The 20,781-nt window shown below is 39.6% G+C and overlaps 1 protein-coding gene across 7 annotated transcripts in view; it reads left to right on the plus strand.

Annotated features, from left to right (window-relative positions):
- rad18 (RAD18 E3 ubiquitin protein ligase) overlaps positions 1-19,433 on the plus strand; it is a 32,610-nt gene extending 13,177 nt beyond the window's left edge. For 2 of the 7 annotated variants that reach the window (XM_081718079.1, XM_081718082.1), the window contains 5 exons: positions 4,301-4,423; positions 5,524-5,644; positions 10,671-10,696; positions 13,934-13,980; positions 19,208-19,433. In XM_081718079.1, the coding sequence (XP_081574205.1) occupies positions 4,301-4,423; positions 5,524-5,644; positions 10,671-10,696; positions 13,934-13,980 (317 nt within the window). In that variant the 3' untranslated portion in view covers positions 19,208-19,433. The other 5 variants (XM_026997636.3, XM_035524743.2, XM_081718081.1 and 2 more) reach the window with 4 other exon arrangements.
- Positions 19,434-20,781: the final 1,348 nt, after the last annotated feature.

Consider the following 20,781-nt stretch of genomic DNA (forward strand, 5'->3'; position numbering starts at 1 on the left):
AACATTAGAAGAGTGCCCTACCACGTTCCTGAATACAGCTTTGTAAAAGACTACATTAGTAGTTATGAAGAGGATTTCCTTCCACTTTTGTTTTTGTTTTTTTTTTTGTTTTTTTTAAGGTGAAAAGCAATAGAAACTTTCTGCGTTCTTTTTACCATGGTTCCTCTGTAAAACACATTCTTACAATTTTTTGTAAAAATTGTAGCGAGGAAAAAAATCTCATTTTGTGGATAGTATTTTCTGTTTTAATGTCCCCAATGTGTATCACATTTCATGTTTTTCTTTTTCATGGTGCAGTTATTGAAATTCACAAAGGTCTCTGCGGTTTTTGAGTGGGTCTGCTGAACTCTTTTCCAGAAAGCCTCCCATATGGTGTGTGTGTGTGTGTGTGTGTGTGTGTGTGTGTGTGTGTGTTGTGTGTGTGTGTGTGTGTGTGAGACTGACTGACTGACAACAGTACTCAACAAATGCTGATTTATTTCTTTAAAGAAATAAATCAGTCTCACCTCATTCAGTGCTCTCCTCTTCCTAAGTGCAACACTGTGCACAAAAACCCCCCAAAATGCACACACACATGGGATTGGATAGACATTTGTTACCACCAAGCTAATTGATCAATTAATAATAATAACAATTTGGGACACTTTACTTTTTGCATTTAGTAATTATGCTATTAGTGTTTGTGAAGAAGAGTGAAATAGGCACAAAGGCCAAAGTCAAATAAGTTGACAGCCACACTGTGAGAGTCTCCCACAGCAAATAGCACTTAGTTGCTCATGTTACCAGTATCTATGTTAATAGCTGTGATAAACTCATCTCAAAATCTACTGGCTAATTTAAAATATAGGGTTTTTTTTAAAACATCAGTTTAGTTTATAAGATTTCAGCATTAGAGTAAATATTTCAGTGTGCTTATATTACATAAATGGATAAAGTAACAGGATTCCTAGGAATTGTTACTGAAACTTCTAGGGTTCCCAAATTTGACAGGTTGGTGTCGTGTTTTTCTCTTCAAAACTCTTAAGTGCATGTTTTTTTTAAAAAAAAAAAAGAAAATTAAATTATAGCATGCTGCATACTGCATTACAATGTAACATTTTCATATAAAATCAGTATTTTAAACAAATGTGCAGTTGTTGGTGTGTGCGCGTGTGCAGCTGAGTCTTCGGGCATATCCTTTCTGTCTCTACATCTGTGATAGACGAGCCGTTTACCTATGTGATTACTGTGTGCTGTTTACACGAGGAAATGTCTGGGTGACGTTTGCCTCATATAATCAACCTGGCAGGGAAAAGGTGAAAGCCCCTATGAAAGTAGCTCAGCAAGACATTTACTTTTGAAAGAGGTTGTTGAAATATTAATGTACATCACAGAGGTGTCTATAAATAGCCACCATGGAGAAATAAGTGCTTGATTAATGTGTGACATGTTTGATGAGTCACTGGCCTGGTGGAACAGCTGATGAATGGAAGTGGAAATGACACAGGAAGAAAGTGAAGGAGGGCGATGCCCAAAGGCAGGCCAACTGTTGCTGCTATTGGTCGTAGTTCATCTTAACTGGCAAGACCAAATTTACATGACTGTAAATCATGACTGTAAATCGAGTCATTCCAGGAACCAATAGTTGTATTGCATGTGGAGTGATGCACTCTGCTTTGCATAAACTAGACTGAGCTTGATTTGAAATTGCATGGTAAATTAAACTAGTCATATATCAAGAATATTTTTTAAAAGCTGCTCTTTTTTATTCCACTCCCCCCCCCCCCAGCTGCTGTTGTTCACCCTCTTTTTTGCTCTGGGCTAGATATGGATTTAATCACTTATGGCTGTTTGAAATTGAATTTTTGGCTGAAAAGTATGTTATCCCTAACCCACTATAAGAGCACCTGGACCTTTTTGACATGTCTGGAAGAGGAAAGAGAAATGGGCAAAACTGAAAACCATTTAAAGGTGCACGTAGGTTTATGTTTCGGCCTGTGTATGTTACATAAGAATGCTGTCTGCTCATACTCAGGTTCCTGGAGATTCCACACTGCTGTCAGCAGGGAAGGCTTGCTCTGGCTTAGATGTCTCAGGCGCTCAGTAGGCAAAGGTCCAAACGTGGACTTTTTGTTTTCTACATGGTGATGCAATATATAATATCAAGTCTTCCTGTATTTAGGCAGTGGAAACTTTTAAATGCAGATGTTATTTCCCTGTCTTTCCATAACAAAGTAGTGAGCAGAATTTTAATTTGTTTTTTTTAAATGCACTGCAGACTGGTCTCAAACATTTTTTGGTGTGGGTGTGTGAGAGAGAGAGAGAAACACAGGAACTCAGAACTCTATAAGCATTGTAAGCTTTGTCAGATTCAGTAAGTTTTTAATTGATATTATTCTCTAATCTATATCATCTCTCTTGACTTTATAATTAAAAACTCAATAAACCTTAACATGTTACTGTCTGCTAGTTCCTGAAACACATTTCAAATAGGAAGCAAGCTGCCCTTTAGGGAAGGAGCATTTCTAAAGCGATTTGAAGCTACTTACAGTGGAAACGGTGTGTAAGCCTTTCAGGGGCAGCTTTATAGCAAGCATGCTCTCCCTTCCTCTGCATTTCGCTGCATGGCCTGTAGAACAAGTCTAGATAATAGACCCTGCCAACTGTCTCGACACGTCACCTCAGCCTATATCACCTTTTAATGAGAGGAAACGTGAGAGTTGTGCAACTGTAGGGTGTCACAACGGGAGTTTGTGAACCTATGGCACCTATGGCAGGCATGGGGACAACAGGCCCTTAAAGGTTTTTGAATGGGGGAAGCTGGCCAGAGGGCTTATGAGCTAGACCTGGAGGAAATGTCCTAACTGATGTACAGCAAAACTGACACTCATGTATTCAGTAAAGGAATCGCATCTACCTGCGAAAAAGGCATTCTTTAGAAATGATCATGCTTGGAATTGCATGCTTTCTTTATAAATCCATTAACCTTTAACCTGAATTCTTAACTTCTTGGTTTATGAAATTTGCTTCTACCCAGTTTTTTTGCTTTCTCTGATGCAGTGACCAGTAATTGCTGATGTATTCATGCATACCATTTGTAATACTTAGGTTAAATAAATGTTCATATACTGATATGCATTTTAGTCCAAACATCTAACAAGGAAACTTCCAGTGGAGCACAGTTATTAGTGGAACATTGAGGGTGTTGATGTGCTTCACCACAGTAACCCAGAGCTGTGTTTGAGGACCCTCATTTCTAACTGTGAATTTCAGACCTGTGTGTGCGTGCTGGAGGGTCCTTTTTGAAAGTCTTGCCATTTCAGAATCCCCAGTGCTACTTTAGGATCGTTTTCGCATTCTTCTTAGTATACTGTGTGTATATACTAGTTTATCTGGCAGGCAGTTTGAGGTGATCTTTTATCAGAACCGATTGGTTTACTTTGGCTCCTTAAATCATTAGTAATTTAAGATTACTCCATCAAGTGAGGTAATAGTATATTCAAGTGGAGTTGAGGTTGTCTCTTGTGTGCCATTGTTTGTAGTGTGCACATCTCTGCGTTGGGGGGAAAGGCTTTCAGTAAAGACAGTAAGCAACTAAGCATTATAAACGGTCATGACGATCTGTGAGGAGGATAGCCTGCTTCTGATGTTTTGATTTCCACCTTGGACTAATTGCACTGTGTATAATACAAATATTCCAAAACAATCACAATATTTATTTCCCTGATTTACATTGATTTAAATTCAATACCGGAAAGACAGAGGTGGTAGGATTGAGGGTTCAGAAACCAGACAGCTGCTGCTGGGGCATGAGCTGGCCTTGTTGTGTCACATGGGCTTGTGTTGAACAGCAAGCATGCTCACTGCTGCCATGGCCAGCCAGGCCCGCTACAGCACAGTGGCGCTAGAGACGCAGGTGCCAACGGACAGTGTGAACACAGCAAGTGCATATTTAATAAACTAGAACACTGGGCACAAGATGGACAAAAGAATAACTAGCTCCAAAAAGCCATGGCTTAATAATTCAGGTAACACATGCAAGGCATCACAATATACAAAGGAAAACAGTAACTATACATACGGGCATTGATCACTGTGGTAACAAGGCATGGGTCAGAATTACTGAGCAGTCTGTACCAGTGCTGCTGTGGACCATGAGCAAATTGACCACAGCAGTGTCCCCTGGGCACAGAAACTATGCTAAAATGGATTCCTGTTGCTCAGTCATTAATAAGTCTTAGGAAGTCTAGCTGGTAATTTTGTGTGTTATAATTGCTTGGCTCAAATGTCTCACCTATCAAGACCTCTCTCCATTTCTTAGGAAAGGAGCACAGCAATGAATTTTCTCGCCTCATCGCCCAGGTCAGAGGTCGATTGGCAACGTCTGGGAAGACACAGTTTAAGCAGGAACAAGTGAAATCAGTGGAGCTATCATGTTTCCCAGGTAACTATGGCTCCTGGAAAAGTTCTTCTTTTGGTGTGGGTGGAATCAGTCAATAAGCAATTTCCAGTGCAGAAATAAGGGCTGTCGTGCGTAATGCTTGCATTGCAATTCTTGTCTGCATGGAACCTCTGTATTGATGTCCATCTGGGCTTTGAGGATACTTCCTGCTCAGAGCAGAAATGGGGTCTAAGAGATTATTTCAGATCACCTGTAGGTGTCGTTTGACTTCATATCACCCATTGCTGACTTTGGCAAATAATGAGATTCAAAAAGGATTTTTAGTTGAATTAGATGCAGTTTATGTGAAATGAAGTTGAGAAATGTTTAGACACTAAACTTTAACCCAAAAGCTCAGTAAAGCTATTGGCATCATGCCGTGACATCTGCTGTGCTCCAGAATCCTTGATCAGCCACGTTAAACTCATGTGTGATGACTGAAAAGAAATTCTTTGTGGAAAAATCTTTCCCCTCCACCCAGATCTCTCTAAATGATGGCAAATAACATTATATCCCATGATGGGTGCAGGTAAACTGAGAGAGTAGCAGGTACACAGTGTAAATAAGAGCCAAATCAGAGTTGGAGGGAATTGCTGTTCCTGAAGCTTTTATGCCAAAATTAAGGCAGATCAAGATGTGAACAATAGATTTTTCAACTTGAAATGTTCAAATGTGCCTGCAATTCATCTGACTGTTTGTGCCTCTTATCCCCATCCTCTCATTAATTAGAAGCATGCTGATTTATTTCACATAATAGAAACTTGCGATTAGGCATCTCAGAGGTTGTTATGGAGCTCAAATATATGCTCTTTACAGACAGGCTTTTGGACCATTGTAGTTGGAAATTTTTTTACATTGAGAAATGGTTGTGGAAATGTTAAATGAATGGATTTTTGAGATTTACATTTTGTAACTTTGGTCATTATGTAAAAATGTCATGATTTAATTGGAAGCTTTTTGGTCATTAAGAATAGCTCCCTTGGCACCCTCAAATATGGAATTGTATTGTGGAAATCTGATTAAGGTTATATTATGGAAAAGTGGATAGATGATATTCTTTTTTTATGTAACATCTTTCTTTTTCCTGTTCCTGTTTGATGCAGCTGATCCTAAAGTTGTCCAGAGCACTACACAGACAGCACTACCCAACAATGAGAAGATGTCAGCTCCAGAGACCGTGTCTAGGTCACCAAGCCCCAGTCTCAGTGACGTCTCCCTCAGCAGGTACGCTCCCCATTTTCATATTTGTCTTTGTTAGCCCTCAGGTACCTTATCTCACTTAGACACAGCAGTTTGCTCCCATTTCTGGTTGCCTGTGTCATTTTGTGATGGGGAGGAGTTGTAAAGTCGCAGGAATAAGCTCTGAGAAATATTGGAGAACAAAAATCAGAACAAAGTCATACAAAATTGTATTGCTCTATTCTTAAACTATTTTTCTAGTAATATAAACTGAAATTATTTGTAAGGTTTTCATGATGTTCTAGAACATGACTTGTAAACAGTCTGAATTAAGTATTGAAATCTATTCTCTTATTAATTCCTTAGTGTTGTGGGAGCTGGTGGGTGAAATGCATCAGCATTAGCAGTCCTTCATCATAGTCTCTAATCTCATTATGTCAAACGGAGACCCTGAGGGAGTTCTTTATACAGACTCAGCTGGTCTCACAGAAGATAAACATATTTGCATGTATGCACATACAAATGATTACACATCTTAAATACTGGGAAATGTTAGACTCGATTAGGTGGACACATGTATAAGAAGACTATTCATATATTAGTTTTCAGTAAAAATGTATGCCCCCAGCTAAATGCAGCTTTGTGTAGCCTGCCACACATTGTGTAGCTTTTCTTTGGGATGGGGTCTCTCTCTTGGGATGGGGTCGGTCTCTCTCTCTCTCTTTCTCTCTCTCTTTCTTTCTGCTATTACACACACACACACACACACACACACACACACACACAGTTATTTTACATTGCTGGCTTTATGGGAAAATATTTTTGCTTTATTGCTGTATAGCCATTGCGGAGTTTGCCCCTGCAGCTAGAAGTCTTTGTGTTGCGGTTTTGATCTGTAGTGGTTTGTCTTTGGCATGATGTGCCATGCATTACCCCCACATCTCTCTGACTGTATTTAATATTAGCAACATTTGATATGCATGGGTGCAGACTTCTCCAAGTGTGGCAATCTGATTAATTACATTCATAGCCCTCTGTGCTCTGCCGCTTGTCACACTGATAAGGGTCTTCCCTGGAACGAGTGCAGACTGGTCTACTGTGTCATTTCAGCTATGATGTACCCCCCCCACATTTAGGCTTGCTATCTTGTTCTTTGCTGTGGAGCTGTGCTGCTCTTTTTAACACAACAAACTTTTGTTGCTGTGCTTGTCCTACATATGAGGATTGTTGGAGTTCTTCTGCATATAGTTAGCTATATGCATGTACACACAAACACTCACTGGGATGCCTGATGTCCTGAACCCTGGCTCTGTGGTTCTGCGCAAAGGCCTATACTGTTTTAATATTACCCTTCAGCCTTTGTTGTCTGTTCACAATCATAAATATATAATCGGTGTTGATGACCGTATGCATTTCTTCTTAATGTAGTTCTTTTTCTTTTTTTTTGTCCTTGTCAGACAGCACAAGCAAGCACAACCCAACACGATAACTCCGCTCAGGACATGACTGAGGCTAGTGTGAAAATAATCAGTCACAGGAGCAACCATGTTAGGTTCATTTTAACTGGCAGTAAATGTCTAGCACATTGATATTTGCTTAATGTAAGGACTTATAAATATGCAAAGTATAAATGGAAAATGTGTACAGTGCATACAGAATATTGGGCAGTTAGTCAAACACCCAAAATTCCACCCCATTTAATCAGAGAAGAAAAAAAAAAGTTTCATCTTCCTAATCTTTTCTGCCAATTTGCAAGAGATGTCACATTTGTCCAATTAGAGATCAGTATTTTTCTCAGAAGTCCAACATTCCTTACCCTTTAAGAAATGGCATGTGCAATCTAAAACAGCAAGTTGTTTTGTATATTAAACATAGAAAGCACTGATAACTGACCATTCTTCCTAAATTAATCTAAAGTGGTTCTTCATAGTATAGTTCTTATTTCCCACACCTGTTTGGATCATACCTGCTGCTTTTTTTTAATTTGGTTAACTTTATTTAACATAGGACTATTCTAGTGGATGTTGCCAGTTGGCCTGAGGTGAACCCAAAATCCTCTGTTTAATTATTTTATCCCCTTGCTAACTTGCTTGCTCTCTCTTATTTTATGATGATGTGGAAAAGGAATACTCTGTTCTGTATGATACTAATTGTAGCCCAGCACTGATTTCAGATCGGGTTATTGAAAATGAATTGAAGTGATGAATATGCTGCCAAGTTGGCCGTGGGAGAAAGGGACCAGTGTATATTGGCTTCATTGTGGTATTATTCAAATAAGTTCAAGATTCTTAATTGCCACAGAGCATGGCTGGTGTTTTATTGAAGTTCAGCACAGTTGTGTATATCATCTGTGCATAATAACCTATAAACAAGTGAACAATAAAATGACATGACAGTAAGTGCAAATGTAAGCAGATTTGATGCACAGCATTCTGAAGTGATGCAAAAATAGTTTTTAACATCATAATGGAACAAACTGGGAAATCAGTAGTAAGTCACTGATGAACATATGACTAATCATTGCAATACACTAATAATGTGAAATAAGCAGATGCAGTGGAGCGAGAATTAATAGTGCAAACTGAGATAATGAAGTTACTGGCTTTGGGAATTAAAGTCTGAATTGTCTGCCAGATGGAAAGAACTGAAAAAATGAATTGACCTGGGGTAGAGGGTCATTTTCAGACCCCTTTTCTTATGTGATTATTTTACAGGAAATGCACTAATGGGACTGTGCCATCCAATGATTTTGAGGCCATCCATACAGTTTTCCAATGTTTCTTAGTCACATTAGCCATACCAGACAGTAAGTGATGCTAAGATTCACTGGATAGCTGCAGAATAGGACTGTATCACTACTTCAGTTGCCTGAGGAAATGGGCTCTGTTCTTGATCTTGCTCATATACAGGTCACACTTGTGCATTCTACGAATATTCATTCACTTTCTTAATGAGCCTCTAACCTTGATGTTGATGCTGGCTCTGTTAATCATGTATGTAGTCAGCAAGAACCAGAGTTCTGGCCTTTGGCATGAGCTCAGTTAGCTTTTTATTAGGGTAGCTAAATTACAGAAAGATCACATGCTTTTACTTACTTCCATTGATTATCGATAACTATCTGAAATTGCTGCTATAAAGTGTTAAAAAGGGCAATGGTAATTTCTTGTATGTGGCAGAGAATGAGGGTGCATTTTCCAAGTTATCAGGAGTAAGTGGTAATGAATTGGAGCATGCTAGCTAGCTGGCTAATCCAGGCAGTTGCCAAGGGGATGTAAGGAACAGAAGACTTCAGGTTTAATCCCGCCTAATTAGTAGACTGCGATGTTTCCAAGCGTAGCTCCTTATGCAGCCTATAAGCACCCTGTTTCTAGTTCATGCTGAGGCACACTGTGCAGTGGTGCATAACCCCTCAAAGTCCGTATACTTTCTAGCAGTCAGAATGACCTTTATATGTTGGTCAGATTTTATTTTGATTGATTAATTCTGTTCACCCAAATATTAAATGTGAGTGGAACGTGGGCCTTCCAAGAAATGATTCTCTGGACACTTATATTTACATGTTTAGTGTTCTTTCTACATGCAAATAAACAATACAGTTAAATGTGTGGTGTGATTCTAGCTCTTTTAGGTAGTTATTTATAAAATCACACCCCCCCCCCCCTCTCTTTTGGGGGGGTGGGGTGGTGGGTGTTGCTCTGCTGCACTGATGAATAGCTATAAGCATTTTTTTAAATGACCTGTAAGCTTTTTATTTGGTGGAGCTTAGTGCTTTTTATAACACCTAATATAGCATTATGTTGCTGAGGTAAAGTGCAACCTAGGGAAATGCATTTATTAACTGCAAGCCTCCTGAGATTTGTAAGCGAAATACTAACACATTTGGCAGTACAACTACTGTTCGACAGTGTGTTCCTTCCTCTAGTTTAGTAGTGTGGTTGTCTGAAGTTTTGTACCCCTGGGTCCTTTTTAGGCAGCACTGCACAGAGCTGGCAAGTTTGACTGTAAGCCAATACAGGCAGTAAAGTGACGCACGTTAACCCAGTAATGTTTTAGAAACTGGACACTGGTGCTTATGCCAGTTAATGTTGCATGATTAGCCAAGGTGCACAACCACAGGTTCTCTTTTTTTCTCTCCAGTGTTTCAATTTGAAAACTAAATAAAGCTTTAATTATACATGTCTGGATTTGGTGGCTAATGGGGTCTTTCTGATCCATATACCCTACTTAAATGTGTATTGTATTTCTTTAAATAAAAAAGGCTATTAAAGTGGAATCGGTGTTCAGTCTAGCTTTTTCTTCATTATAGTGGAAATGGAAGGTTTTCAACACATTGATTTGACATGGTTGGTGTTCTGTGATGCATTTGGATGTTCTGTTTATTTTATGGACATTTTATGTTGCCAGAGCACTGTTTTATCCTTCTTGATTTTACTGCTGATGAAATTTAAAGGGGAGCAGTGGGTGGGTATAGAAGCATCTGAGAGGTGTTCATGGAGAGAGATCTGGCGCCCACTTCCCAGTCTGGCCCACATACATACCCATATAGTTCACCTGGTGCAGCATGGTGTTAATTCCAAGGTCATGGGCTTGATTTCCAGACTGCAAATACTTTAATACTGATAAATAATGCAATTTGCTCTGTCAAATATTGTGCGTGTAGAAAATGAATGCATGTGAGTGTCAGTGAAGTGGTTTTCATTTCTAAATTGATCTGATCACTAGCTGTGCAATACAAGTGTGGATTGCTCCTCTTTGCTGAATGGTGTGAGCTATACAGTGCTCCGACCTTACTAGTGTTTTAGATGTGAATGACCAGCTAATGAGGGCAGAGTTTCACTGCCCCCTCTACATGGCTGAAGAGACACTTTTCAGGTGAATCTTGCTGTTTTTTTCCTCCCCCTACGCCAATATTAAGACTTTAAAGATTTTTAAAGGCTGTCTAATTGGATTAGTCTTATTAACCTATTAGTGTTTTAACTTTTGCCAAAGGTTGTCCTACCTTTTTTGGCTGAATTATAACACATCAGATAATCAGTTTAAGATCATTAAAAATTTTCTCTTGCCATTACAGCGCCGGGATTGGATTCTCATTAATAGGTAAATATAATGTATGTAATATAATGTGACTTTAGAATGTTTCCATTCTCTTCACCAGTGTAATTAGAATATGCAGTATAGATTTTTACTTAATGTAAATTATAGAATACTCTAACTTTTTAGATGAATGTTATTTGGAGTAAGAAATGGAATTTTTATTTTTCCATCACAAATTTGTTAATTTGGCAAATTTTACTTTAGTATAGCATGCCTGAGCTTTTCTTTATTTTGTTGTTCTTGTGATGTCTGGTTGACCAGAGGAGCATTGTTTGCCTCTTTTGAATTTTGGATCAAAATTGAATTTTTGGATCAAAATTGGTCTCTTTCTCTAACTCTTGGGGAGTTTTCCTTATCTCTGTCACCTTTTGACATGCTCATTGGCAGCTTGGACAACTAACTACAACTCTGTTGTAAAAGTCCTATATAGATCATTTTGACCTCAATTGATCTATCCAGCTTGATCTCTGTTTAACGATAGTGTCTGCCACTTAAACGATCTCTTACAGTTGCCGTGGTAAACAGCTCATAACTTAAACTGCTTGACTGCCACATTGGATGGCTTTCAGTAGCTGAGTGCTGGATGGCTTTCAGTAGTTAATTCTAGTAAAATATATAGCCCTTTAAAGACTTGTCTGCAATTAGAAAGTGTGGTGCTTGGCTTTATTTCTTTTAACACCCCCCTGGAAAATGCTCTGTTCAAACCACATTTGCCTGGTTGCATCTGTAAGTGTTGAAACACCTTTTCTGTGTACCTTTTCTCTGACCCCAGCACTGCTTATTTGCATTGTGGTCTGCTTTTGTGTCTATGCACAGTGAATTGTTTAGAGGCTGTAAATCCTGTGGAAAGGCTAGTGTGATGGCTTTTCTTGGCTTCCTGATCCAAACAAGGACCACAGAATGCATTATCTACCTCTCTTTCACTGTTTAAGGGAAATGCAGAGCGTTTGTCATACAGAAGATTTGTTTTTCTATCCACCCCCCCATCCACACTTTCGTGCTTTGACTGGATACTCTTCCCCACATAACAGCTGATTTTTGATTGAGAGCTTTTGTTGTGTGTTAATTTCTTTTCTGCAGAACTCTTCGTATATAATATACTGCAGGCTTTATGTATATAGGTAATGTACTACAAAGATTGGTTTGGACTAAAATACAATTTGTAATTGATAACAAAATAGCAGCGTGGCACATCCTTGTGCAAAAATCAGTAGCGCTATTAAAACAAAAATTGGATCTAAAAAGCCACGTATGTCCTGTCAGAGACCCTCAGAAGAACTTGAGGGGAGTATAACTCTAGTTTCAAATGGACTTGGGGTGGGTGTGAGAGAGAGAGTGAGAGAGAGAGAGATGATTAGTGATCATTTTAGGATTTTCACTCTGGTAAAACTGGAATGTTTACTACCAGCTTGAGTTTGAGAATAAGAATATAAAATAGATGTATTGATTTATATGTTACTGTTGCATACCGAAACTGCTGAATTGCTGCTGTACAAATGAAAGAGGTTTACACGTGTACCCACACCCACATGCATCATGGCCCTTTTGATCTGACCTTGGCACAGTGTCTTCACACACTCCATATAAAATGAAAGCAGGTTGTTGAGGGAGTAAATTACTTTGGGTTTTTGTAGCTAGTGCACTGGAAACTAATTCAGTATTGCATTTTGTATTACCCTTGGACAAATGCAGAATCCCCCCCCCCCCTCTGGTGATAAACAGAATGTCCAAGGGCTCATTTTTCAGCATTCCTGAGTCACCAGAATGACTCCTGGCCTCCTGTCAATGTTGTTGTTGTTTTTTTTTTTTTCCTCCAACATTATAAAACATATACGACTGAATAGTTCAAACCTTCAGTACTCAACAAATCATGAATTATGGCACAATCGAGTTGTGTACACATGCCTCCAGTGTGAGGCTACTCATGTTACCATGACAGTGCCCGTCAGTTTTATTTCTTTAATTATGGGGAAATAATTCCTATTTTGGAACATCATCATCTGCTTTACTTGTAGCCTTTTTGACCTTAAGGAAAACGGTGGAGGTTTCCTTGTTTTTTGTTTTGTTTTTTTGTTTTTTTCCCCCCCTTCTGTCTCCTTCCAATTTTCCTGTCACATCACCCTTCCATTAACCTGGTGTAGCTGTCTCTCACCTCACGGCCTCTAGCATCAGTTTCCTTACTCTGTGGGCGCCCAGTGGCTTATTGTGTTGGTGTGCTTTTCATTAGTGGAGCACTATTCTGTAATCATCTCACGGGCAGACCTGGGCCCAAGCACAGCTCAAGCTTTTCCTGCAGGCAAGACTACAAGCAGGACCAGGCACCTATCACTTCACAGCACTCCCTAAGCCTCTCTCTCCTGCTCATACACACATTCACGCAGCATTCTTTCTACGTGTGTGTGTGTGTGTGTGTGTGTGTGTGTGTGTGTGTGTGTGTGTGTGTGTGTGTGTGTGTGTGTGTGTCTTTTCAAATTATTTGTGAAAAAGGAAACCCTTATGTACATTATGCTTACTTAAACTCCCTTGAGATTAATAACAAACATGAATAATAAACCCAAAATGTGGAAGTGTTTTGGATGGAGAGCTGATGTATTGTCGAAAGCCACTGTGTATGTGGAAATCTGTTTGATTCATAAGTACATTAACACGGCTTCATGTCCGTTCTGGCCAAAAATTTCCAATGTACATGTTTTTATTTGGTATTATTTTGTGTTCTAAGTGTTATTTATGAGAACAATGGAAGAAAGCTATGTATCTGAACACTGAGGTTTGTGATGGATGAGACTGCTAAATGTAAACCATCACGGCTGTGCTTTATCAGTGACTAATTTTGTCGGCTTCCAAATCTTCCTTTGTCTCTGAGAATGGCTCAGGGTGCTTTAGCAAACATCTCCTTTGTGCTGGCTGAGAGCATCATTAAAAAAACTGACAAGCAGTTGAGACACAAAGTAAGGTGAAATGTCTGTATGATAAACACATTTGACAACAAACAGATGTTGAGATGTAGTTGGTTTTATTTTTGAAGTAATGACAAATTAAGGTTCGTCTAGGCCCATTTCTCACTATGCCTCTGTTTTTGTGTGTGTGTGTGTGTGGGGGGGGGGGGTTGTTTTTTGTTTTTTTTCCTCTGTTGCTTCTAGGTGTTCTGAGTAACCCAAGAGCCTAATATACACATACATCTCACTGCTGAAAATCTTTTCACAAAATGCTAAGCAACATTTTCTTTACTTTGTTTTGTAGCTCCATTTCTGATGTTTTCAGCTGAGGACTTTATAGAAGCTTCCTGAGTAAGTGAACCTTTATCAATTTACCTTTATCAATTTAAGCTTACACTAAAAATACTGTCACTTAAAATAACCGTAACCTGTGGGGGTGTATAGTGTGGGGGTGTGTACAGTGGGTGTGGGTGGGTGTGTATAGTGTGCGTGCGTGCCACTGTGCTGTAGCGGGCCTGGCTGGCCATGGCAGCAGTGAGCATAATTGCGGTTCGACACAAGCCCATGTGACACAACAAGCCCAGCTCATGCCCCAGCAGCAGCTGAGCCCCTAGGGGCGGGCACTGAGCAGTCTTGGGCTCACACCCCTTATAATGCTTAGTAGCTTACTGTCTTTACTGAAAGCCTTTCCCCCAACGCAGAGATTGCACACTACAAACAATGGCACACAAGAGACAACCTCAACCCCACTTGAATATACTATTACCTCACTTGATGGAGTAATCTTAAATTACTAATGATTTAAGGAGCCAAAGTAAACCAATCGGTTCTGATAAAAGATCACCTCAAACTGCCTGCCAGATAAACTAGTATATACACACAGTATACTAAGAAGAATGCGAAAACGATCCTAAAGTAGCACTGGGGATTCTGAAATGGCAAGACTTTCAAAAAGGACCCTCCAGCACGCGCACACAGGTCTGAAATTCACAGTTAGAAATGAGGGTCCTGAAACACAGCTCTGGGCTACTGTGGTGAAGCACATCAACACCCTCAATGTTCCACTAATAACTGAGCTCCACTGGAAGCTTCCTTGTTAGATGTTTGGACTAAAATGCATATCAGTATATGAACATTTATTTAACCTAAGTATTACAAATGGTATGCATGTATACATTTTTCCACATTCAGCAATTACTGGTCACTGCATCAGAGAAAGCAAAAAAACTGGGTAGAAGCAAATTTCATAAACCAAGAAGTTAAGAATTCAGGTTAAAGGTTAATGGATTTACAAAGAAAGCATGCAACTCCAAGCATGATCATTTCTAAAGAATGCCTTTTTCGCAGGTGGATGCATCATCACCTGACTGCTCCTTTACTGAATACATGAGTCTCAGTTTTTCTGTACATCAGTTAGGACAGCGCGCGCGCGTGTGTGTGTGTGTGTGTGTGTGTGTGTGTGTGTGTGTGTGTGTGTGTGTGTGTGTGTGTGTGTGTGTGTGTGTGTGTGTGTGTGTGTGTGTGTGTGTGTGTGTGTGTGTGTGTGTGTGTGTGATAGATAGATAGATAGATAGATAGATAGATAGATAGATAGATAGATATAAAATAACTTTAAACTACTCTCTTCTAGACCAGGGCACAAAGACATTTTCAAAAACAATTTTTGTTGTCAAACTTAAGCAAATGTCTATTTAAATATGTGATCTCATGTTACATGATTTCCTTTTCCATGGTACATTAATGACCTCAACAATGGGTAAGAAAAAGGGATTGAAGGTCTGGAAGTTCTTCATGAGAAAAGAGTAAGAACTCTGGGTATAAATTTATACATGTGACTATTCCAAGAGTTATGAAGGAGTTGCTGGTGCAGTACATAAAGATGTGCTGTACTCCATCTCTGTGCTGCAAACTTGGAAATGGTGACCAAGTGCTTAGTGAGTTCATCATCTCCTGGATCCTAGTGTGCTATAGTGAAAATGGGGCACTGGATGGTGGAAAGGCTGAGGTGTGATAGTAGTAAGGAGAAATATAAGAGATCTCCTTTGGTAGCATATTATAAGACATTGAAGTGAAGCCACAACATTTATGGATATGTTCGGTACTTCTACGCTCTGATCTTTGCCAAACCTATTAGCAGTTTAGTGATATCAATCTCAGGAATATAAATAATTCTTGTTGTATACAAGGCACACCAGCTGTACCCCTAGGCTTTCTGAAGACTGATCACATAAAGTATTAGCTAGTTTTTTGAGTTTTCACTGTTTGGTGGTTTTTTTGTAATTTTTATATAAAGCTCCAAAGATTTATATGAATATTCAACATACTCTTGTCACACCAGATGTGGTGCTTTGTGTGCTTTCCCACAAGGTTCACTCTTGAGAGCCATATTCTGCTTTTTACCCCTTGTGAACAAAGTTGTTCAACATGTGACTTCTCTTCATGTGTCTTCAGACCAACCAATAGGTGCAGAGCTTTTCACCTTGTCTTGTCATGTTGTTATGTCCTCACAGGGTGATGAAACATTAATGTACCATATTAATGATGCAGCTTGTTAACCTTCAGCTCAAGGACCTCTAGAGCACATGGAAGTTGAACACAAAATATGTCCCCTGCATTACTATGCATCTTTCCCACATCTTGCAAATAATAGTACACTGTGGTGTTTTTCTGTACTATATACTGAACCATTACTGTAAAACCTTTGCTAGGATGGTCTGTGCTTTCCCTTCATTTCTCCATTGATTTATGGTGAATGGCTTGGGTCTTTGGCTGTAAGATAGAAGGCCCATCTGCAGAGACCGAGCATTTAGTTATTGTTCATAGAGCCAGATTTCACAGTCACTTCTGAGGATGTTTGATGTAAGTACAATGGGAGGATTAAAGTTCTGATGTCTTTTGGGAATGGATCTGTCTATTAGTGGCTTCACCGTTGTCTTTTGAAACAAAGATGTACTGTACTCCATCTCTATGGTTAAATTAACCCTAAGACTTATGGCTCTCCGGTTTTAAAGAACTGTGTATGACTGAGGGTCAGGGCTGATGCGTTCTTTCACATGGGGAATTTTTGTTTCTTGGAGAAGGCTTATCTAACTTTCAGACTGCATCATAAATCCCTGTCCAAGCTAAAACACTGACTGTGGTTGCAAGGGGAAAGGAGATGGTGGAAGAACAAACTGTGCGTGTGTGTTTTGCTCAACACCATAACCAGCACAGGAGCATGGAAGTCTACTGCCAGTGTGTGAAGTCAGATAACATCACTCGCTCTTTTAGTAGGCAGTTATTTTGCACATGCAGTTAGTAAATTGACAATGAATAAATGCAGTTGATATTTTAATTATTCACCACAGTTAAAAGTCTTATTTCACTGAGGCCAAATCAAATCGCCCTTTGGTATGTATGTCTATACGTATTTATTTATTTAAACATGTCTTTGGGAGCCTCTCATTTATTCATTGGCTTATGAAACATGCTCCAGTGCTCTGCTATTCTTGCATCATTCTCTTAGCAACCCATGTCTGCAAAAAAGGCTTGCATTGTGGCACCCAAGGACAATCACTGATCTTGCATGTACATTTCAGTGTGAAGTGCATTCAGCTCTGCTCACTCCCCTAATACGAAGTCCTTGTCCCACAAGAAATCCTGCTCAGATACTCCAAAGCTCCCCCATTTAAGATGTGGTGAATTGATTAGTTACACTTAAGTTCCTAATAGTTTAACTAATCTGGAAAATATTGAGATCATCAGACATTGCTAAACTGTTGCAATGTCCCTGCAAATAATGCTAAATGAATCACCTAGGCATTCAGAGAAGCATTATTGTTAATGGCTTTTCAGATGGTCACATTGTCCTTCTGGGTTGTGCTGTGACTGAGATGAATAGTCCCTCCACCTGCTTTCCCCCTGAGGAATACCTTCTACGAGTCTCCAGTGTTTGAGTCTAATGAAAACATATGGGCTGGGCCCTCTCACTGCTCTGCACTAAAGCCCTTGTAATGACAAGTGTGCGTCATCAGTCCATGCGTGCGACAAGTGATTGCACAGAGGTGTCACCTTTGCAGTGGGGGTTCTGGGTTTAGTGTGTGCTGACACTGCTCCTCTCCCTGCCCGCAATCTACCAGCCTTGGGGTGTTGCATGACCAGCATCCAGTCTCTAGCCCTGGTCCACTTCAAACAGCTCAGCTGTGTGCAGAGTACTGCCAAGCCAATTTGTAAGTTTCTTTGCTTATTTGTGAAGTTTTTGGAAAAAGGTGGTCAAGTGGAGATGCTGTAGTTTGGGAACATGTACTTTTCCTATTGCATTCTACATTGCAAGATGAAATGTATCTTATTAAAAACCATAAAGTATGCTGATAAATGTGCTCAATGGAAAACAAGGTATTAAATATTTTGGGTAAGAGGAACTGATTGAAATGAGATGTCAACGAACTTCAGACATCAAAATCCAAAAGTGGACATGTGGGAAAGAGTGATGTAGATTGAAGCTGGCTTCAAAGAGATAAATCACACTTCAAATGATCCAGGCTTACATCTATGGCAACAACATGTAGGAAACCTTCAGCCAATTCCTTAAAACATCTTGATTTGTTCATTATTGGGAGGGGGAAATATGAAATGTCTGCATGTATTAGTACATGCCACAGGTATAGTTTTCACCCTGCTGAGCGGTTGTTGGCTGTCTGTGTGCTGCAGAAAATCTCTGCAGGAGAGGAAGAATGCTTGAGTTAATTAATGGTGTATTGGCGATGTATTAATATGGCCCAATGCTGTGGACTTCTCACACACTGGCCTCTCTCCCATATGCTGTGTGCTCTGCAGGGTGTAATGTTCATCCTCTGGGGTCACCACCTACTTCTACTCAGCCCGCTGCCTCCTGCGTGTCTCCTGTACTTCCTCCTTCCTAACAGCAGCCCTTCAGTAGTCATCTTTGAAACAGAGAGTAGGATGTGATTGGCCCAGAAACAGCTTAGCTTTGTTAATTGTTTAGAAGTTGTTGTTTGTTTGTTTTTCCCCTCTTCCCTGGGAAAGCCATGTGATTTCTCTAGGCAAGAGAGGTTGGAGAACAAGTGAGCTCTATGAAGGCAGTAGAGTTAGACCTAAATTTAGTTTAAATTTAGTTTAATTTAAAAGAAAAAGGGGAAACAACTTGAACCTTGCAGTAACTGGTAGTTTCTGAGGGCCTTTGTATATGGCAGGCTTGAATCCACTTTGGTCCCTTTGGGTCAGCTGTGAATGTTTGGTCTTTACACAGGGGACAAAAAAACGGTATACAGCATAATGATGATGGATTGGCTGAGTTTCCACACAAACAATAGAAAAAAATGAAAGATGGTCCACAATTTGGTCATGCTTGGGTACTGAAACTACCCAGCTGAACAATAACACCTTTCTTTTTTAAACGATGACACTGATGCCGTGAGCTTCTGATTGACGTATGATTTGAGCTCATTGTTGAGAACAGAGGTGTGATATTTCTCTGCTTGAGCGTAATGCTCCCTTCCCTTATCTTTCCTTCCGCTCAATTAACCTAAGAGTTACTCCTGGGTTGAAGCAAGTCATTTTTCTAAATTTCTCTCCACAGAGTACCTGAGAGCAGACCAAGAGGCAGCCACAGAGCCACAGACACTCTTTCTGTATCCAAAAGGCAGTAATTCGAACCTGAGTTCAGTGGAAAGAACCAGTGGAACACCTGGACTCTGTTAAAAATGAATGAGCAGCAGAACTTTATACCTTCACAGAATGTAGTCTGGTTTCATTTTGGATTTTGTAAATGGTGCATTTTTAAATAAAGTTCATCTTTAAAACTATCTTTGCTGTGTTTGTCAGATTGTGACACTGAAATATTTCTTTGAAACAGAAAAATAACACTGAGCAAGATGTCCTTTTTTGCGTCGCATCCATACGAAGACAGCTTTTTCAGTTGAATGCACAAATCTAATCATGTAAAGCATCCTTTTACACAGTTGAAATTGAGGATTTGAATATTTGAAACAAAGGTTTAACTGATTTATACATGAATACACATATGACACAAAATCCTCATTAAGCCCTGGCATGCAGTTCCCAAAGTGAGTGCAGTTATAAGACCGCACGTTGTCCTACTTGATGCTCTAATGGGCCACCTGTGTGTAAAAGATTAGAAGTCCTTATGTTGGCTCTAAAAGAATTTTATTACATATTTTTGTAATGGAGAAAAGAAATAAGAGTGAAGCACTTTTTATAGGACTTGAAGGTTTTGCCTACAGATTTAGGTGTTTGAACTGAAGATTTGTGATCATTTTCTTTCCTCTTGCTTGAGGAAATAAAACATGCCTTTAGGTAACATCTAAGGATGATGCAATGGACCAAAGAAGTGAGTTCAGTTTCTAGGTTTAAACTAGGTGTGTGATTTGATAAGTAGAAGTATGGTACATACCATAAGGCCATCATTTCTTTGGTTACTTGTTTGACCTGATTTAAAATTAGTCTCATTTAATCCATATGATGATCCTTGAAGTACAAATACACAAGAGGAAGAAAGGATACATGGCTACCTGACTTCCCTTTTAATGTTTAGCCACCTCTACATGTCTTCCAGCTGTACTGTAACCATTGAGTCAGCCTTGTAGCTTTATGTATGTTTTCCATTGACGTTTACAATGGCTATGCAAGATTTTAAAGATATAAGCATGCACCTGATGCATTTTTCAGATTTGGTCTTGTTTACCTGAAAGCACTGCATTTGTTGTAACTTCTTTGCTTTTGACTGGAAGACCATGCTGGTCTTGCCATTCAGAATTGTATATTGCTGTTTTTCTACGAAAGCAAAGCAGCAAGAGAATTATTTCATAAGGTGATGGCCTCATGCACTTCACCTGTTCTGACACTTGAAGGCTTCTTGTTTGGACTGGTCTTACTACTGCTGGTTCCACTTTTCTTTCTTCGACACAGCTTTCGGCCTGAATGATGGCTTTTTCGTTGTGTAGTAGCTTCAGCTTTGTGAGACTGATGTGTTGAATTTGCCTGTCCTTTGCCGTCTGCACATCTGCAGTTCGCTATAAACAACGTTCAGATTGATCCCGTGTTTAGTGTACGGTGGGTGACGGCTAATTCAGTCAAGGTTGCAGGGAGGGGACCTGGAGGAGGGAGAAGAAGGACAGCTTGCCAGCCGCAGCA

The sequence above is a fragment of the Electrophorus electricus genome, chromosome 7, assembly GCF_041902795.1.
Source record: "Electrophorus electricus isolate QZ-2024a chromosome 7, ASM4190279v1, whole genome shotgun sequence".
NCBI lineage: Eukaryota > Metazoa > Chordata > Actinopteri > Gymnotiformes > Gymnotidae > Electrophorus > Electrophorus electricus.